General features: G+C 44.8%; 1 protein-coding gene across 4 annotated transcripts in view; it reads left to right on the top strand.

The window, feature by feature from the left end:
• unc5a (unc-5 netrin receptor A) overlaps positions 1–18,636 on the top strand; it is a 156,201-nt gene that overhangs the window by 117,776 nt on the left and 19,789 nt on the right. The window contains exons 6-10 of one of the 4 annotated variants that reach the window (XM_085290857.1): positions 660–827; positions 7,162–7,326; positions 12,846–13,076; positions 13,843–14,145; positions 18,157–18,244. In XM_085290857.1, coding sequence (XP_085146983.1) covers positions 660–827; positions 7,162–7,326; positions 12,846–13,076; positions 13,843–14,145; positions 18,157–18,244 — 955 coding nt within the window. The remainder of the gene's footprint in view (positions 1–659; positions 828–7,161; positions 7,327–12,845; positions 13,077–13,842; positions 14,146–18,156; positions 18,245–18,636) is intronic. The other 3 variants (XM_085290864.1, XM_085290881.1, XM_085290873.1) reach the window with 3 other exon arrangements.

The raw sequence follows: 18,636 nt of genomic DNA, 5'->3' as shown, positions 1-18,636 counted from the left end.
AAATAAAAGAGGAATGAATTATACAGTGGTGGTCTCTCCAATTCAAAGATAAGCCTACTTGATTTCGTTGAATGATATGTTGTGGTGTGAAATCAGCGGCGAACGTGTGAAGGACGCAGTCCGAATATGTGGAACAACCGTGATGCATTTATATCTCAGCAGTGTGTTGGCTGTTCCCAGGAGGAGACGTTGTTGATGGTTTTGTTGCTTTTACGCACGTATGACTGTGACAGTGTGGTTTTAAATTGAATGGCTTTACAATTATGTTATTATATCCTCGTATTATCTCTGTGAAATTCAGAGGGGAGATTCTGATATGTAACGTGCCCACGAGTTATTTCGCAGCCTTCCTCAGAGGGGAAACCGGGAAAGCGCCGTCCGATTTTTCTGCTCCCTGTTGAAGCCATTTTGTTTCCACTGCAGTTCGTGTAGCTCCAGCGACCCTTTTGCTCTCGCGCTTCTGTTTGTTCACCTTGCAAAGAGCGTAACAGCAGTCTTGATTATTCTAGTGCAGCGCGCCTATTTTTCCTTAGTGCATGTCGGGTAATCCTGGCTGCTCTGTCCCTTCATTCATCCAACCCTCCCTCCCTCACAACCTTCCTCCCCCTTTACCTCACCCCTCCATATCCCCCCCTCCTCCCTTGGCACTGGTCTGACAGTCAACGGTGGCTGGTCCACGTGGACCACCTGGTCGTCCTGCAGTGCCGTGTGTGGGCGTGGCTGGCAGAAGAGGAGTCGGAGCTGCACCAACCCCACGCCACTGAATGGAGGCACATCCTGTGAGGGGCAGAACGTCCAGAAAAGTGCCTGTGTGGCCACCTGTCCAGGTAACTCCCAGGCAACCCTGTTTGTCCTGTGGCGCTTGGCTTCCTGTGGCTTCCTTTTTGCATTTTTTTGCATCTAGAAGTCATCACTTCATCTTTATTTTGGCTGCTTTTTTGTACCAACACAGTGTATCTTTTTTTCTTAGATGTCAGGCTTTATTGCTTCCTGCAGTTAGACCGCTTACACCGCAACGTCAGAGCCTATTAGTCTGCACAGTAAGGCTTCATGCTAAAAGTGATTTATTATTATCGCACTTTGTTCACATACCTCTTTGTCTTTTGCACTGTAGGCAGACACCGCTTTTCTTTCAGAGACCCGTCTGCTTAAGGAGACACGGTTACAGCCACGTTATTTTGTCACTATTGTTTGCTGCTCAAATTATGTAGTAAATACGGACACTAAAAAGCTGAATTATGTCGCCCTTTGTGCGATGTTTGCGTGCGAGGAGTTGAGGGCGTTTCATTTGCTTGGCCATCCTCCCTCGTGAGAGCATCGGAGAGGTAGAGAGTGTCCTGCCTGATAGTGAGCAACACATATTGATCCCTGGTAGCCTGAGATGGAAGTCAAGCTGCTTCATTTGCAGTCCCACATTAGGCCCCTGACAAAGGGAGAGATAGCGAGGGAGAGAGCAAGCTTGGGAGAAAAAAAAAAAAAACGAGGTGTAAGGTGTAGGCAGGGATAGAGACAGGTGGAATCAGATACAGTGTAAGGAAAGCAAGAACAAAGCCCGGAGTGAGAGAGAGAGAGAACGGGGAAAGCTGAAAAAGAAGTAGAGAAAGCCTGACTGTGTGCGCAGGAGCTGGCTGTTTGTCTGCCAACAGATCAGTGTGCAGACGTATAGCTGGGGCACAGCAGCCATGCTGACCACAGGAGAAATCTCCCACGCGCAGTAAATAGCAGGGAGGGAAATACAACACCCCTGGCACTGGCAGCTTTTCCCTGTCTAAAACAGAGGTTATCTTCCTCAGTGAATCAGGGTGTTGTCTTACACATCTAGCATGTAAAGACATCACTAGATGTCAAGCACGACTGTAAGTAACATGGCCTGCCTGAATACGGCGGGAGGAAGACAAAAGGGAAGCAGGGATTCATAGTCAGAGTGAGGACCTGGGTGGATTTGGAATTACTGGAGTTGGAGCAACCAGTAATTGAATTAGAGAGGTGCCCAGGGATGCTTGACATTCCTCTACAGCAAAGCGGGATACTGACCTTCATGAGCTTAAAGAAATTAATGTCAGTCCAAGCGGCTATTGTTAGGCCAACCCACCCACCCCCTTCCTCCCTCCCTCCATCTTCCTCTTGTTCCACAAAGAGAAAGTGTTTCATTTCAACTATTGGGAGTGCTGTGACAAAAATTACATTGTACTCTGTGAAGACAGTTTATAGAGATTTTGAGGGAGAAAGAACTCAATTTTTTCTCCTTTTGATGGGAGACATCCGAGCACCGCGACCCCGCTCACACCCCTATCAGCCCTGTTGTTTGGCAACAGATGCTCGTCTCTGCCCCCTTTTGTCACTCGTTACCTGTCTGCTGTGGGGAACATCAGTGAAGCCCCCAGCTGTCTGCTGGGGAGAGGGGTTCCCCCTTCACTCTCTCCCCCCACTCAAGGCCAAGAAGTCCACCGTAGCAAAGCTTGGGGAATGATGAGCTGTTGTTTCCCATCACAAGTGGCACCGCCACTTTTGTGTACTCACAGACGTGCCTTTGAAGTTAGTCGAAGGTGAACCGACAGACAGCTCCTGTACGCGTTTGTGTGTCTACCTCTCTTTAATTAATAAAGAGCATGATTAACACACCTGCCTCAGGAAGGGGCGACAGGACAGAGCAGCCTGGCAGATGCATCACTTGTTACCGGATGAGAACTTTATTCATCCCCGTGCTTATAGCTCAGTCCGTTTTAGGAGAAGGCAACTTGAGAAAAATGAATTACATGGGAAGCTGTGACACTGCAGATAGACATGATGTTACTTATTTAGACGTAGCTGACATTTGGAGTCAGAAGTAGTGGGATTTTTTTTTTTAAAGTCGGCCTTAAAAGGCAACTTTTTTTACTACACCGGCTTTGTTTTTGAGCTATGACTTAAAAATTTCATGATTTAATGCTGGTCTTGTTTCAAGAGTTCATTAATTATCTAGACAAAGTTTTTTTTCATCATTAGTTCTCTCTAGTGCATTTAGCTCTCAGCATTAGGTCTTTGAAATGGTTTATAGAAAAAATATATTGAGTTTTTAGGTGCTTATACTGTGAAAGCCTATTATGAAGTGCAGAGATGGCTTCTTAAATTTGCTTAACTCGTCCTTTAGGGATAAGAGCCGCATGAATATTGGCTGGAAACAAATTAGTTTTAATTTGGAACCGACGGTATGCGAAGGCTTTAATTTGTCTCTGCATCCTCCAGCCGAGCCTTTATGTATTTATTGGTAAAATGCTGATGGCCATGTATTGTTCCACATTCAAAAAGTAGCACGACTCCTTCAGAGTATAGTTGCTGAGGCATATTTCACCCATGGATTATATCGACCTCCGCGGACCGACACAGACGGCCTCTTCAGTAATAAAACCCTCCACGTATCTGTTCACAATGACTCTTGTATCCGAGCTCCCACCTCTCGTCAGGAAAGTGTGAAGCTCGAGAGGCTCATCTGTATTTTTGTCTAAGTCTCCAAAGTGTTTAATGAGAGTTGGCGGAGGCCTGTGTGGCAGATCAGATGGGCTCCATGCTGAGAGAGACACAGGGAGCTGTGGAGGAGGAGGCGGCTGAGGCTAAAGCCTGAGGCTCAGAGCAGAGCATATCAACACTTGAGACAGCGAGTAGCCAAGCTATGCAAAGGCTTATCTCCATTTCGCTTTCCTCTCGCTGCCTCCTTCATTTCTTTTGTCTCCATCCCAGCATATCCCTGCAGAAGTATCCCACATAATTCTGCAGTCCATCCGTCTCCCTCTCATCGACTGCCCTGCGCTGACTTGTGGTCAGAGCCAATAGTCATGGCAAAATGTCAGATCACGCCAACATTTCCAGCAAAGACAAACATTAAACCTGAGCCAACAGCAAATAGTTAAGTCCCCGGTTTTGGAAGCGATTCAGTGACGCCCACCACGCACGAATGAACTAAACTGTTGCTTGATTTGCGTTTGAACACCAAACAACCTGAAGAGATTTCGAACTCCTGTGAATTATTTAAATATAGCACAGATCCCTCAGGCTTGCCACAGGAGTCGTGAGAATTGAGCGAGATGGAAAACAAACAGACTCGGAGGGCTGGCGTATCCGTGCGCATTTCCGTGCACGTACGCGTCGTAGACATCCGAGTTAGCGCCCGTATGTCTGCTGTCTGCACTGCAGGCAAAAGTCTAATTCTACTCTGGGAGTAAACAGTCGTGTTTTTCTTCGTGTTTTATCATTGATTGTTGAGGCAACTCCATATTTTATCCGCGGAATAAATAAAGGCAACGGAAAATAAATGTTGCAGAAAAACACATTATTTCAGTGTGAAAAGATGGTGGCCATCTGGTGACAGCCTTGCATCATTTTTAATCACTTGGTGCCATTTGCTTTCTTTGTGTTCTTTGGCGCACCCTCTTCATATCTCACTCTGTCGCTTTTTCGTCAGTTTTTGGTGGTTTCGTCAAAATCGGGGGTAAATGTTGCTTTTCTCAGTTATTGATTGCACACTACTCCTAAATAAGCAAGCAAGAAACATCTAATGTTAAGATTTCATTTTTATTACGTTTATCAGAAATACGGGCCTCCTGGCGGGCGATTAATCTCTGTTGCGTCACCCACTTCTGTGGCTGAGCTATCAAAGCCATCTGTGGCTGTTTTGTGGTTGTTTTTTTGTCCCCCCCCCGCCACCATCAGCTTGTGAGCACTGGGATTAGTGGTGCTTACACACATGTGTGTTGACAGGACAGTGGAAGCAGAGGCCTGCTGGTCTCGGTGATAGTTGTCTACCTCCTCGGGTTCCCTCAAGGACACAGAAACCGTGGGTGCTTGATGATCTCGGACTGTGTCCATCAGCGGCGATTGTCATTTTTGAACAGCGACGCTTTAAACAGGCCCTCCCACTGACCTTTAAAAAATGGTTAGATTCCTTTTGCTTCTCCCCTTGGCAACATGTCCAAACGGGCGCTTGCCACTGGGTTATTGTATTACTGTCCCTCCTCGGCGACCTGGCTGACCTGAAACCTGCGGTGCCAGATGATTGAAAATCGGCTGCGGTGCCTTTTGCAGGAGTGCTAACAATCTCTTTCTGGGGATTTGATAAGGAAAACTGTCTCTGTGGAGAACCATTTTCTTATGTGGATTCTGAGAAGAAACGAAGTATGAGGTGTGGCTCTAATTTTAGCGTTAAATCTTGACTTTGTTGTTGTTTCTCGTTGCATTGTTCTAGGAGAAAACCGTGCACAGAGTCGGCGTTCAGAGCCAGGCCATCAAGGACTGTTTATGCATCTTCATTTTTCTTTGATTTGCCTTAGCCTTGGGCCGCAGTGCTTCTGTCTCATCCACATTCTCACTTTGTTGCCACGCCAATCCTCTTGTTTGAAAATGTCATTTGCATGGCGATTAGTCTTGCTTTTGTGGTGGGGATAAGAGAAGTAGAATTTCATCACCTCATCAGGGCAGATGTTGATCTCATCCCTTTATTTCACCGTGGTGTGGATAAACTGAGGGGCGACATAATATATTCATTAGGATGTAATTCGCTATTCAATCATTCTCATTCCCAGCCTGGATAATCAGCCCACTGGCCCACGGATGGGTCCACTCAATGCCAAACAAGGACAATTATCTGATTGGTTCTGCGCTCTCTGCCAAATGGATCTGAATGCAAAAAAAAAAGGACCCAAGCTGTGTCAGCATCCTACCACACACATATGCTCTTGCACAAAAATAGTCTCTCATTCTGTGGTTGTCATTTCCGGACACGCACTCGGACCGACACATAGACTTGTGTGGGAGCAGGGTTTAATTCACCCTGTGCGCTCGCGGTGTTTTTCTATCTCATTTCTCCAATTGGGGATTTGCTTGCGAAGCAAATAAAATCATTAGTTGATACAGTTATGCAGTAACAGGTACCCTCGCCCTCAGTAACATCTCACTTATGTTTTATTAACCAAAGCTTCATGACCTGCAGTGGGTCAGAGCTGCTTTCTGCAGGTCATGCCCCCTGCACTCTTTATTGCTAGGATTAATGAGCACTAAGGTTTCCTTGCCTTTAGGTCTGCCGGGGAAGGGTTGCTGCTGTCATAGAGGTGTGCATTTACTGCGTGTGTGTGTGTTCAGGTAATTCTCGTCTGGTCCCCTTCACCCTTACATTTGGGAGAGAGAGAAAGAGTGAGACAGTGGTGTTTTTTTTCCTTTTTTTCCCCCATGAGAGCTCATTATTGCTCTTTTTCCCATTAGCCCTATAGTAACCTTCCCCAGACCTGGCGCTGTGTCACTCTCAATATTACTCCCGGCCACCGCCCGCACCAGCCGCAATGCCAAATTACCCCCACCTTTGCAAAATGGCCTTCCTCTCTGTATGTGGTAAAGCTGCTGATATTTCTTACAGCCAAGCGTGCTCCGAACTATTACGGGCCCATTTCCATTGTGCTCATTGTGGGCTGTTTGAAGTTATGGTCAGGCTGCAGGTGTAATGTACTTTCTCTTCTTTTCAGAGTAATACCACATGTATTTTGTCATGCATTCGGATGCACTTCAGGCAACACCGCAGGCGCTATATTAGCATCTTGACAAAGAAATCAAACAAGGGTGAGATGGTTCCTTCTCTCAAATGTTATATTATGTTGTGCTGGGTGTATGAGAAATCTGAAACTTATATTCTTGCGTATGTATGGACCGCTTGCTCAGAGGTTACTTTTTTCCCTTTGGTTTGTTGGCAGCTTGGTTTACCAGGCCGCACTTGCACCAGTGGGGTTAAACTTAGTTGCATCTGATTTCCATGCTGAAAATAAACAAAGAAAACAGAATAGAGACAATATGGCTCTCCTCAGCAGCTCTACACGCTTTGGTTTCTCTGTGCAGCTGCTGGATTTGAGTGTGTGCAAGTGGATTTGCATGTCTTTAAAAGGTTTTCATTACCAGGTTTCCATTTTAGATTTACACAGGATGGCAACAGAGTGTTGAACCACTTGTTCTCGTCTTGCACGCAAATACACAGATAGTTTGGCGCCACCGTTTCCACCAGTTCATGTTGTTGCTGAAAAAAGGGGAGTTATGGCCCGGTTTATTGTTGAAATAAATTGTTTGAAGAGAATTCGTTTGAGTTTTAGCTGCTGTGCATGTGTTTCACCACTGTTATTTTTATTTTTTTATATTGTTTTTTTCTAGTGGACGGAGGCTGGAGCGAGTGGAGCAAGTGGTCAGCATGTGGCGCAGACTGTTCGATGTGGAGGAGCAGAGAGTGCACCCAGCCCTCACCTGGCACAGGGGGCAAAGACTGCCAGGGGCTTGATCTCCAGTCTCTCAACTGTACCAGCGAGCAGTGTCCACAGAGTGAGTGCACCACCACCCACGCACCACAAGATAACTCTCACTCTTCAACTCAGTGAAACAATACAAAACATTTACTTTAGATATGTTTTTTTTAGCCAGTTTCTGGCACAAGGATCAGTAGATGGTTGTTTTGTTATGTATTTGTGTATTAAAACTGAGCTGATGAGTGGCAAATGAACATTTTAAAAACCAATAAATGCACTCAAAACAGCATCTGAGAGCTTTTGCTAGATTATACACTGTTAATTTAAAAAAAGAAGCATGCCACTCAAGGCTGAAGTGGAAAAATTTATTCAAAGGTAAATATTAAACAGGGTTCAGTCTCACAACCTCATCAGCTATAACAAGTAGATCACAAACAATACAAAGAGAACATGTGTACAACATTAGCATCAATTAGCCCCTCAGGTAAATGCTAGAAGGGAATAGGAGGGAAAGGCTTTTTACTTGATTTTTTAAAAAACATTTTCCATTTTGGGGGGAAAAAAGGATCCTCTTCCTCACCCTCTTCCTTTTATCCGATCAAACGCTTGAAGCCTCCTTTTTGTCATAGATGTTGAGTTCATCTTACAAAGAGTTCGTGAAGGAAAGGTGTCCATCTCATTAAACACTCGTACAGACAAAAGATTAATCTGCAGCCCACTGCTGGCTCATCCCCACCTGTGTGACCTTTTCAGATGATCATTTCTAATTATCATTGGGTAATGTACCTTCTTTCCTACCTTGCATATTGGTGCCGTGTTGCTCTATGACCTGTTAATAAAACCAGGAATAAAAGCATCTCTCCTCTGATTACAACACAACCTATCAATTACACTGGTGCATTTAAAATTGTGATTAATCTCATATTGTGCGTATATTAAAGCGTAGGGGAATGCATGTGCACTTTTCTGTTTAATTCAAGCCAGATTATACTGTGGTGCCACTCCCCTGCGTGTCATTAATAGGGCATGTGCATACTGTCAGGATGAGAAAGGGCAAGGCTCATATGGCCGGAGACGGCAGCTGAGTGGAAAAGTGACACCACGGGGTCCTCTGCAGAACAGATGGACATGAAGGGAGAGCTCTGTCACTTCCTACAGATATCAAAGACAGAAAGATACTGCATGTTGCCCACAATGAGTCTCTGGGTGGCGTCTCATAGAGAAAATGTTATAAATAGTGTGCTCTCTGGCTGATCTGCATGGTAAACTCTGAGTTTTAATGGGGATTCAGTTGACATGGGCCACTGAATTAATAAACTGAATTATGTATTTTGCTGTGATTGATGTGATCAAATAGACCGATGCTTGGCTGGCGAGGATTGTTTGGAATTGCATGCGAATCCTGCATTGTGTGCTGCATGTGTTAGTGCAACGCAAGCAAGTGCACGTATGTGCGAGTGTCCACCGATAGCCGGGTTTGGCTGGTGCAGTGAACCAGGGAGTTCAGTCAGCCCATCATCAAAGGTCAGCAGCTCCTCCCAAGAGAAGCAAGATATATACACAAAGATGCCAGTCATTGTTCTTCACACACACACACAGTCGAGCAAACGCACACACAGAGTCACTCAGTATTTACACTGACAGAGCAGAGCGGAGCGCCGGCCTCTGAAGAATGCCTGTCCCAATCTGTTCCCAGCAGATGTGTTTCCATAGACAATTGCTGTGTGAAGTATTATAATAAGCAAAATAGCAAGATGGTTTTGGCTTGTCAGCAACTCCCATACTTCAACCATGTCTGCAGGCTATTAGCTGAGATGGAAAACTCCCCCTCCTTGAAACAAAAGGCACCCTGCTCTCCCAGCGCAATCTAACACAACAACTGCACAGTGAACCACAGTCACTCTGCGTCTGAGGACCTCACAGACACGTCTAATCTCCCTCATTAAGCTAGAAATGAAACGCGTTCGATGAGGTTATTGTTTTTAGATGTACATGAGAATAAATGTGCAACACAAAGCTGGAAAAGCAATCTGACCCAGGAAGGATCATTTTCATAAAACAAACAAGTGAAGCCCAAACATATACTCTATGCAAAATCTACGCAGGGGGAATAATAAATATGCGGGCAGCATGGCAGAACCAAAATGGGAGACAGGTGTTAGAGGGCAGAGAAAGGATAGTGGAGGGAAAATAATGGTGCTCGTTTTCTCAGGCGCAGGGAATTAGGACAACATAAAAACAATTATTCGGCTTAATGTGTGTAATGAAGGTAATGAACTTAATTTGCAGCAGCATCCCATTTTGGGATGTGTCACAAATTATTGAGCAAAACACATCAAACTGTTAATTTATCTTCAGCCTGTTCTTGTTTTTTTGGTTTTTTTTGCATTTATTTTTTTTTATTTCAGAGCTAATTTGGCGGCGCGGAGGCTGAGATTTTCCGTCACCACTCTGTTTGTCAGAGCAGGGTCACGGTGCTTTGTGAAAAATAGCCGGACATTTATTTTGGGCCATATTTCACCAGAGCCTGCTGAGGGATGGGACGACTGTATTGTGGAGATAGTAATAGTCACGTTCGCGTTGAGAGTTTTAGTAGCCATATTTCCCTGACCTTAAGAACTCCTGTGTTATTCATCTTCGGGCGAGTGACTAGGATTGGCCATGGGATGAAATATATTCTCAGGTGTCCTGATAAATGCCCGGGAAAGAGGCGCAGGAGGCTCCAAAACTCTTATTTATCAATGCAGGAGAGAGGGGGGGAAAAAAGCAGGCAGAGAGAGTGGAGGACTATCAGGTGTGGTCATTGTGCTGACTGTCAATACAGCCAGAGTCCAAACTTCAACAGGAGCCAGATACACCGCCTTAGAGGAGATGAATTATACCGGCCCATCTCGAGTCAGAAACTGATCCCCTACCAGCCAGCCCCGGAGCGAATCTGAGGAGCTGAAGCAAAAGCTCGTGGAGACGGGCGCAAAGAGAGATTGGCCTGAGGTCAACTCTGAAAAAAGCTCATCTCATCCACAGATTATCCTCAGGCGGGTGTCACTCATGACGAGAGGTCACACACAAAGAGAATCAAAAGTTTTTGCCAGCAATTAAGGCAAGTGGAAATGAAAGATGGAATGACTGATGGCGGAGAGGAAGAGAGGTAAATTGGTGTGGAGTGCGATTGGAAAGAGAGAGTGTGAGAGAGGGACTAAAGTAAAGCCCATCCAATTATAAAACCTGATTAGCTATGTCAATTAAACTGTGATGGATGTCCTTTCAATTATTGGCTGGCATCATGAAAATCAATGAGTGGGGCCAGGAGGAGCTGAGAGCAGTTGTTGGTCAGGGTTGTTGTGAGCATCGGGATCGTTTCGCTAGGACACCTGGCGGGTCAGATAAAACTTCACTCAGCGATGCTCTGATAAGCCACCAGAGATTACAGCCAGAATAGAGAGAAAGGAAAGAAGGAAGAGCTGTTTGATTGACTGGCTGGCTTTATTGTCTGGGCGCGAGGATGCTGGGAAAAGGGAAGAGTCGAGATACTGGATCTTTGCATCTGAGGTTAGCCAGTTGTCTTTGGTGTGTCCTTAGCAAGTAAACAGCAACCGGCCAATCTAAGGCTATGTTTATCCAATCAGCGGAAACCAGCTGGCTCGTCTCCTCACTGACGGGTGTTGCTTTGTCTTTAGTCAAACTACACATCTCCCAGCGGACTGCAGCACAAGAAGTTCAAATATCACGGCATCATCTGGCCTTTGGCTCGCCAAGACAATTGGATTTGGGAACTCTAATGAGAAGTTCAGCCAGAGTCTCTCTCATCCTTTTGTTCTTTCTTTCTTTTTTCTTTTTTTGGAGCTCATTGTGAAAGGGAGGGAAAGTTTAGCCAGGCTTCTTGCAGTTAAGCACCTCGGTGCTTCTCTAAGGAGAGCGAGGCAAAGGCAGGTAAATGGACAAGAGGAGAGGTGGAGGAAGGTTGAATGCATCAGATAAGAGTCCTCATGCTTTAAGTGTGTTATGTGCAGGTGTGCTACGTAGCATCACGAACAAAACACACAGTCTCGTGTTTATCTTCAGCCAGTCATTCGCGATCGATTACATGTCAAGAGATCTCTGGCATTACGAAGAGCTGCCATAGAGGTTGGCTGCATATAATCCGCTACTTAAAGTATCAGATTGTACTGAGATAATCACCCATGAAATAGATTCTGGCATTTCTCTTAAACACTTGGGTATGTCAGGCAGCTTTGTCCAAAGATGGATTTTTCAAGGCAAAAGGAGAGGCAAGGACAAATTGATGTAAAGAGATGAATAGAAATGAGAGCTGCAGACAGAAAGGGAGCTTATTTTTTTCTCCCTTTCTCTCTCTCGTCAACTTTTAGCGCTCCGCTAATTCAATTGTGGCGTTCTCGTGTCACAGATTTACAAACACCAATTAAAACTTGTCAAATCTGCGTTTCTGAGGTTGAGCGCGGCTCCTGTCATGCAGTAGGATTACACAGTGGTGACAGCCTGGAGATATTTATCAAAAGATGACAAACCTAATGGTAATCAGGTTGATTTTGACACAAACCTTTTGGACGTGTTACTGCTGCTCATTGCTGAAATGCAAATCCCACATGCTGTCAGTCGCAGGCACACGCTGTCTTCGCTTTAGTCTTCTTTAATTCTGCGTTTTCTTTCTTGTACACTTGCTCCCCTCGCGCTCCCTGCTCCTGTTCTCCTCCTTTTGTTGTCAACTCACCACATGCCAGCCTGCAGTGCTTTAACCTTTGCTGTTGTTCTCCATCCCTCAAAGCTGCGCTGTTCAGCGCGTCCCCTCCTTGACTGTGTTCAGTTGACAGCGCTACGCCCCCGTGGCTCACCAGCACAATGGCCCTCCACAAAGGCTCCAGGAGCATCCTCCACCTCCACCACCAAATTCCCCCAGCCCCGGGAGACAGCCGTGGCAAATCCCATTCTGCTGCAAAACACATACTTGCACACAAACACACACACACACACACACACAAGTGCATAGACAGAAACAAGCAGACACATTGATGTTTGTCTCAGCTTGGCTGTCAGCTTCATACTGTACTTTTGGGAGAAAGACACTCCTGTGCATTTGTGAGACAGGCAGTCAATACGAGGAGTTAGAATTTCATAAGCAAATGCTTCATTTTTTCCCCTCTCTGTTTCTCTTGGGGTGTTGTGTGCTTAGAGAAAGAGAGGTAAAAGAACATGCTGGCCTAAGATATATTTATCCGGTGCAGAAATGAAAAAATGTGACAGTGAAATGGTGAAAATCTGCTTCAGAAACTGCTTTTTCCTGTTTAGCTTTTTTTCCCCACAGCTTGACATCGAGACCTCAGAGTTTTAGAAATTCTGGCCTGCAGTATTTGATAATGTTGGCTCCCTTAACTTTTTATGAAGGCGTCAAGCAACATTAGGTGGCAGCGAAGGAATGCTTCATGCCATTAAACAGGTCCTCGAGTGAGACCTTTGCACAGAACATGTTGCAGCAGCTCAAAATGACATTAACACTGAACACCAGAGGGCATCCTCCAGTCTTGATTAGTAATTTTTCCTCCTCTTCTTTCTTTCCTCTTTTTGTCCTCCCCTTTGCAGCCGTGAGCGGAGCTGAGGATGTGGCGCTCTACGTGGGCATGGTGGCCGTGGCCCTGTGTCTGACCCTGCTGCTTATTGTGGTCGTCCTGGTCTACAGGCGCAAGAAGGAAGGCCTGGATGCCGACGTGGCCGACTCCTCCATCCTCACCACTGGCTTCCAGCCCATGGGCATCAAGCCCAGCAAGCCAGGTGTGTGGGCGCCGCGGTCACGCAGGCCTCCCCCCCACAGCAGTAGGACACTGTTCTTTGTTCCGCTTTCGTCTGTCCGTCTTCGCCACAGTGACTGTGCCGCACTCATCTACATGTACCACCGGTGCTGTTTGTTTGTGGTTGTGGAGGTGGCGCGAATTTGTTTTCAGTGGATTGTGGTCTAAGCGAGATTTATTATGTTGCGTGTGTGTGGTGCACGAGCTGTTTATTTGCCTGCCTGACACATTATGTTTCGCCAGCACCTTATTGTCAGGAAATGTACCCACTCTGTTTACTGCCTGTGTGGAGCCTCAGAGGTTTAACAGCGAGTAATAGAAATACAACTGTCTGAGTTGGATGGAGATGGGGGACTGGGTTGCTGTGTCTGTGATTCAGTGTGAGAGGGGGGAAAAAAGCCTTTATATATTCTGGATGCTAAGCTGCATCTGAGTTCTGTTTGGAATTGATTGTGTGGTTGCTAAAGAGACAGACCGTGATAGAGAAATGGAGAGAGAGAGAAGATGGGAATTGACTGGCTTTGACTGGAATTTGTGTTTGTGTATTGTCGAGAGTGTGCGTGCGCGTGCGAGTGCTCTTGTTTTCTGCGCCATGTGTCTTCTTTTCTGTGTTTGTTTCGGTTTTCTGTGCAGCTCGCAACAGCTTTAGAGAGTGCGAGGTCTGTCTCTGTGATGTAGGGACCCCTTCCCTCCCCTCCCCTCCCCAGCCTTCCTCCCACCACTCTTTGAGATTCACACGTTTGCTTTTGTCTTTTGCTGTTTTTGCTTTTTTTTTTTTATCATCTAAACAGAGAACTCCCATTTACTCACCATCCAGCCTGATCTAACCACCACCACCACCAGTTATCAAGGCACCCTGCGCTCTCGCCACGATGCCACCGGGAAGTTTTCGATGACCAACGGGCCTCTGCTGGACCCGCTTCCCAACGGCTCACACACCTTGCACAACGGCAAGCTCAACTCTGACGCTGCTGCCGAGTTTGTAAGCAGGCTCTCCACCCAGAGCTACTTTAAAACGCTGCCCCGTGATGTGGCCAACACCTCCTATGGGACCTTCAACTTCCTAGGCGGCAGGCTGACTATCCCCAACACAGGTAGGTTCTTCATTAAGGTCTATTTAGGTTTCATTCCAACTCTCACACTGTTCAGATCAATTGTTTTGGCTTAGAAAACAAAAACAAAAAAAACTTCCACTTAAGCTTTTGTTCACATATTGTAATCACCTGTAAACAAAAAGCTCACTGTTGCTACATGTCTGTTATTGTTGTAAACAGAAAGTCATATTTATTGGCTATTTATTGGAGGCTTTGGTTGATGTCATATTGCATCATAATGCTCCCTTTTCTGAGACCAAATAACACCAGTGCAGTACATTACTGGGCCTTAATGTGTGTTTTCAGAAGAAATAATAAGGTTAACATCAGGAGGAAGTATTTACTACCCGGGGCAAGTAGTGTGGGGTTACCAAACAGTTTTCTACCCACCTGAGGCTCTGCTGCTAACTAGGGTGGTCCCCCTGAGAACCTCGTACCCTCAGGGGATCTTTTTCTGTTTGCTTTCCAACCACCGAACATGATGTATTATCCTGACTAACAAATCCTTCGTGCCCACATTACCAGCGCGTGCAGGCCTGTGGCTAATGGTTTTCAGTAAACCATAGCCACACTGCAGCCAATTTGACATAAAATGGCAGGGAAACACAGGTGTTACTAATCACATTAATAAAGGCTTTGTGCCTGAATAAAACAGAACCTCTGTTAATAGCATTAGTATGTGTGTTTCGCCAACATTTTATGGAAAAAAGCTGCTGTGAAATAGGCCTATTTGGATCCGCTTTGGTTGTTGTGGCCTTTTGCTTTCTTGTAATCCTATTCCAGCCTCTCTGCATTTTCTCTCTACATTGCTGCACTGTTTGTTTGGATGCCCTAGGTAGCTGAGAGGAAATGCTAGGGAAGATTTTTTTATATTTTGCTTTGCTGAGTCAAAATTCCATTATATTTCCTCTGCTGCATATAAAGGCTTAAAGCCTGGACCAATTTCCCTGTTTCTATCATTTTTAAAGCTAACATCAAAGTTCTACTATAATTTCTATGCTGGTTTATTTATATATCTATATATATATAGATATATAAATATTATGTATACATTTCCAAATTGCTGTGCCACTCACCACATGAGGGGCATACAAGGCATAGACCAATAAATGTACATTTGAGTCACTCAAAGGTTCCCCTTATGTGCTTGTGAGAACTTGGCTAAAATAGGAGCTAAAAGGACACAAATGGTGGACCCTGAGAACTTTGATACTTTCTTATTCCTTAAGTGTAAAAGTGCAAAAAAAATGGGGAATTACATCAAAATAAATGAAAGTTATGACAAGAAAAAAAAAGTGAGTGCAAAAAGTAACATTGAAGAATTTAAAATGCATGCAAGCTGCAAGTTCTACAGACATGCAGCTTGCATTTTATTTAAAGGTTGCTCTAGAAATTGATCTTCACCTCAGTTCAGTGTTATTTATATAGCACCAAGTCACAACAGCAGTCATCTCAAGGCAATTTATACTGTAAGGTGACGACACTACAGTAATACAGAGAAAACACCAGTATTAAAATATCACCCTATGAGCAAGCACTTAGCAACAGTGGGAAGGAAAGATTTCCTTTTAACAGGAAGAAATGTCCAACAGAAGAAGGCTCAGATAATGGCAGCCATCTGCTGTGACCAGTTGGGGATGACGGGAGACGGGACCTTCACAAACCTACTATTATTTTTCAATAGCTCAGTTTAAACAGTAATTAACGTTTTGAATTTATCCTAAAATCAAATGTCAGGTGTTGGAAATGATCAGAAGGTCTGATCAGAAACCCGTTGTGATGTGGTTGCTGCCTCTCTATAGTCTGTGTTATTACGTCTCTTTGGTAACATCATTTGGATGGATGAAGGCTCACGCTATCGTCTATTATTATTTATTACCAAAGATGCAGTTGCTGGCTGAACTAATAGCACTCCATACATTATTTCTTTGTTAGCTCTTTGTGACAACAGGCAACTGTGCTGCAGACATAAGGTGCAGCAGACTATCTGTCAGTCTCGAGAAGTTGATTTTGCCCTGGAGGTCCATATAGCGGCTGATGCAGAATGACAGTCACAAACACTGCACAGAGAACAGCTAACCCACCACTCCGTATGTTTCTCTGTTTACAGCTCTTGGCTTCTTCGTAATAAGAAGTGAAACCTCAAACTTGAAAGCAATTTCCACTTTACTGCTCCCAAACTTATAAACGTGATTCATAAAAGTGGAATAAAAAAACAACAACTTTGGACTGTAAAAACAGTTGTTTTATTCGGGCCCTGTATTGTAAGTTTGTGTCATGCAATGGCATCTTTAATCCTCTGTAGGATGTTCCTCTGTTTACAGCTATACTTTAAGCTCACAAAGAAACATGATCTAAACAATTTAACATCTGCTCTGTGTTTGGAAATGCTGCGGGAGCGAGTTGGCTTTATATGTTTTATTACACCTGCTTTAGTGTCTGTGACTGGACATTTGCAAGGAGAATTGAACAATAACGGCTCAGTCCCATAAACATTACTGTCTTGTTGAAGCCCACTGCAGACTATTCAGCCTTAAAACTCATGTTTCCTAATAGGTTCATGCCAGGACAGCCATGAAGTGCACAGGCTGTATTTCTGTATGGGATACAAATTAGTTTCCATCAGTTATGAGGGAAATAAGACGGGACACCGAAAAAGTCACTAATCCAACATTAAATCACACAAAAAAAACAGCGATTCTGCTTATATTTGTCAACAAGCCACATCTACACAGCAATGCATGAATAACTAAAAAGAACATTCAGTGCAATGACAAGATGAGATATAATGAGTGTGTGCCGAAGACGCCGTGCCCCGAAAGAGATGTGGAATAAAATCTATAACAAATTATTCCAATTATTTCCTTGGCTAATGACAGAGCTGGTTGGGGGTTGTAGCCAATGTCCACAAGTGTCAGTTTTATGCTAAGAGAACAGACAGAAGGGGGAAAAAGACGGCAAAGATCAGCCTTATAAAAGATATAAAAAGTCCACCGCGTCATCATTAAGTCCCTATTTTGCTTCCCCTCTTCACATTAGCCGACTAGAGCTTATATAATTATACTGGAAGACAGTGTTTTCATTTGGCTCATTGTAAACTGTCCAGATTAGCCGATGCTGGTACGTCTTGTGGAAGAAAGGGGCCTTTTTTTCCTTCCTGTTTCCTTGCCACCACTCTCTCTCTCTCTGTGCCTCTCTTCCACTCTCTTGAAGATGTTTTATGCATGGATTAACTCAAAGCCATGTTGACTATACCACACATTGGCACCCATCTTCTCAGTGGGACACAGAGGGGGGGGAAAAAAAATCTCACCACTTTTATGCTTCAACTCAAAGCAGATATACTGTCATTTAGCACAGTTTCAGAGTGGGCACATGGAAGACATGGTTTATAGATTCAGACAAGGCTGTGAGCATTTAGGCACCTTCGCCTTATTCAAACAGATGTTTTATGGTGAATAGAGGCCCAGTTTTACCATGCAGAGACTGTTGAGATTGTGTCACATAGTCTCTATTTGTACAACATTTAAAATGGGATTCTAAGTGGATGATTTTGGCACCGGAAACACAGCTCAAATGCCACAACACTCAAGCTATTTCAATAGCTCTGCCTATTCTCCAGTGTGCATTCCTACACTCTCCTGGGGAAGTGCAATTTTCCTGGAGTAGTCTGTTCCATGGTCTCAATTATCTACTTGGTGGCAGACGGAGGACATTTAAACTGCGATGCAGCGTGCGCTTTTGTCTCAGCTAATTGTTGACCGTGGGGACGTGTGCCGCCTCGGCTGCCGGTGCAGAGATTTGCATCTACTGTACCTGAAGGAGGCTGCCTCTGACCTTCAGAATAGATTTGTTTTTTGTTTTTGCAGCCTTACAGTTTTGTCGAGTAGGCTGGCTTCCTTTGTGGGATGACAAAAGCGTTGTTCACTCTGAACAAATGAGCCTGTCCCCCTCCCTCCCTCCTGCTCACCCCCCTCCTCTCTTCTCTCCCTTTGTTGTTATTTGCATTAGGAATCAGTCTGCTCATTCCTCCCGAGGCCATCCCCAGAGGAAAGATCTATGAGATTTATCTCACTGTTCAGAGGAAGGAAGATTTAAGGTGGGTCTCTTTAACGCTGTCTAACTGGCAGTCTTCCCTGCCACTAGGCTGTTTGTTTTGATGCTCTACTGTTCCATTAGGAACGGCTTAGCAGTCTGTGCCAGTACTGTGGAGAAAGGATGTAAATAAATAACGTAGCCTTTTACCGGGATGTGCACTATTTAAGTTAAATGAATTGTTTGGGAAAACACTGTTTATCTGGCTTGCTGCACTTCAGTCTCTCGTGGCACAGCCACTGCAGCATGCCGCGGTAGTGTCATGTTATTACTCAGTCATCACAGCTTGGTGCGACAAGTCAGCGAGTCCAGCAGGCTTTTATGATTCTCTGTTACAGCTGCTAGATAATTTGCAGAGGTGACAGTATCATATCCTGCTTACAAGAGACCGATAAA

Source organism: Mchenga conophoros, linkage group LG2, assembly GCF_057382185.1.
Source record: "Mchenga conophoros isolate Kocher_MC1m ecotype Shallow Benthic linkage group LG2, M_conophoros_male_GT1.1, whole genome shotgun sequence".
Taxonomy (NCBI): domain Eukaryota; kingdom Metazoa; phylum Chordata; class Actinopteri; order Cichliformes; family Cichlidae; genus Mchenga; species Mchenga conophoros.
The sequence above is the reverse complement of the archived record's forward strand: the minus strand, read 5'-3'. Positions and strand labels throughout refer to the sequence as shown.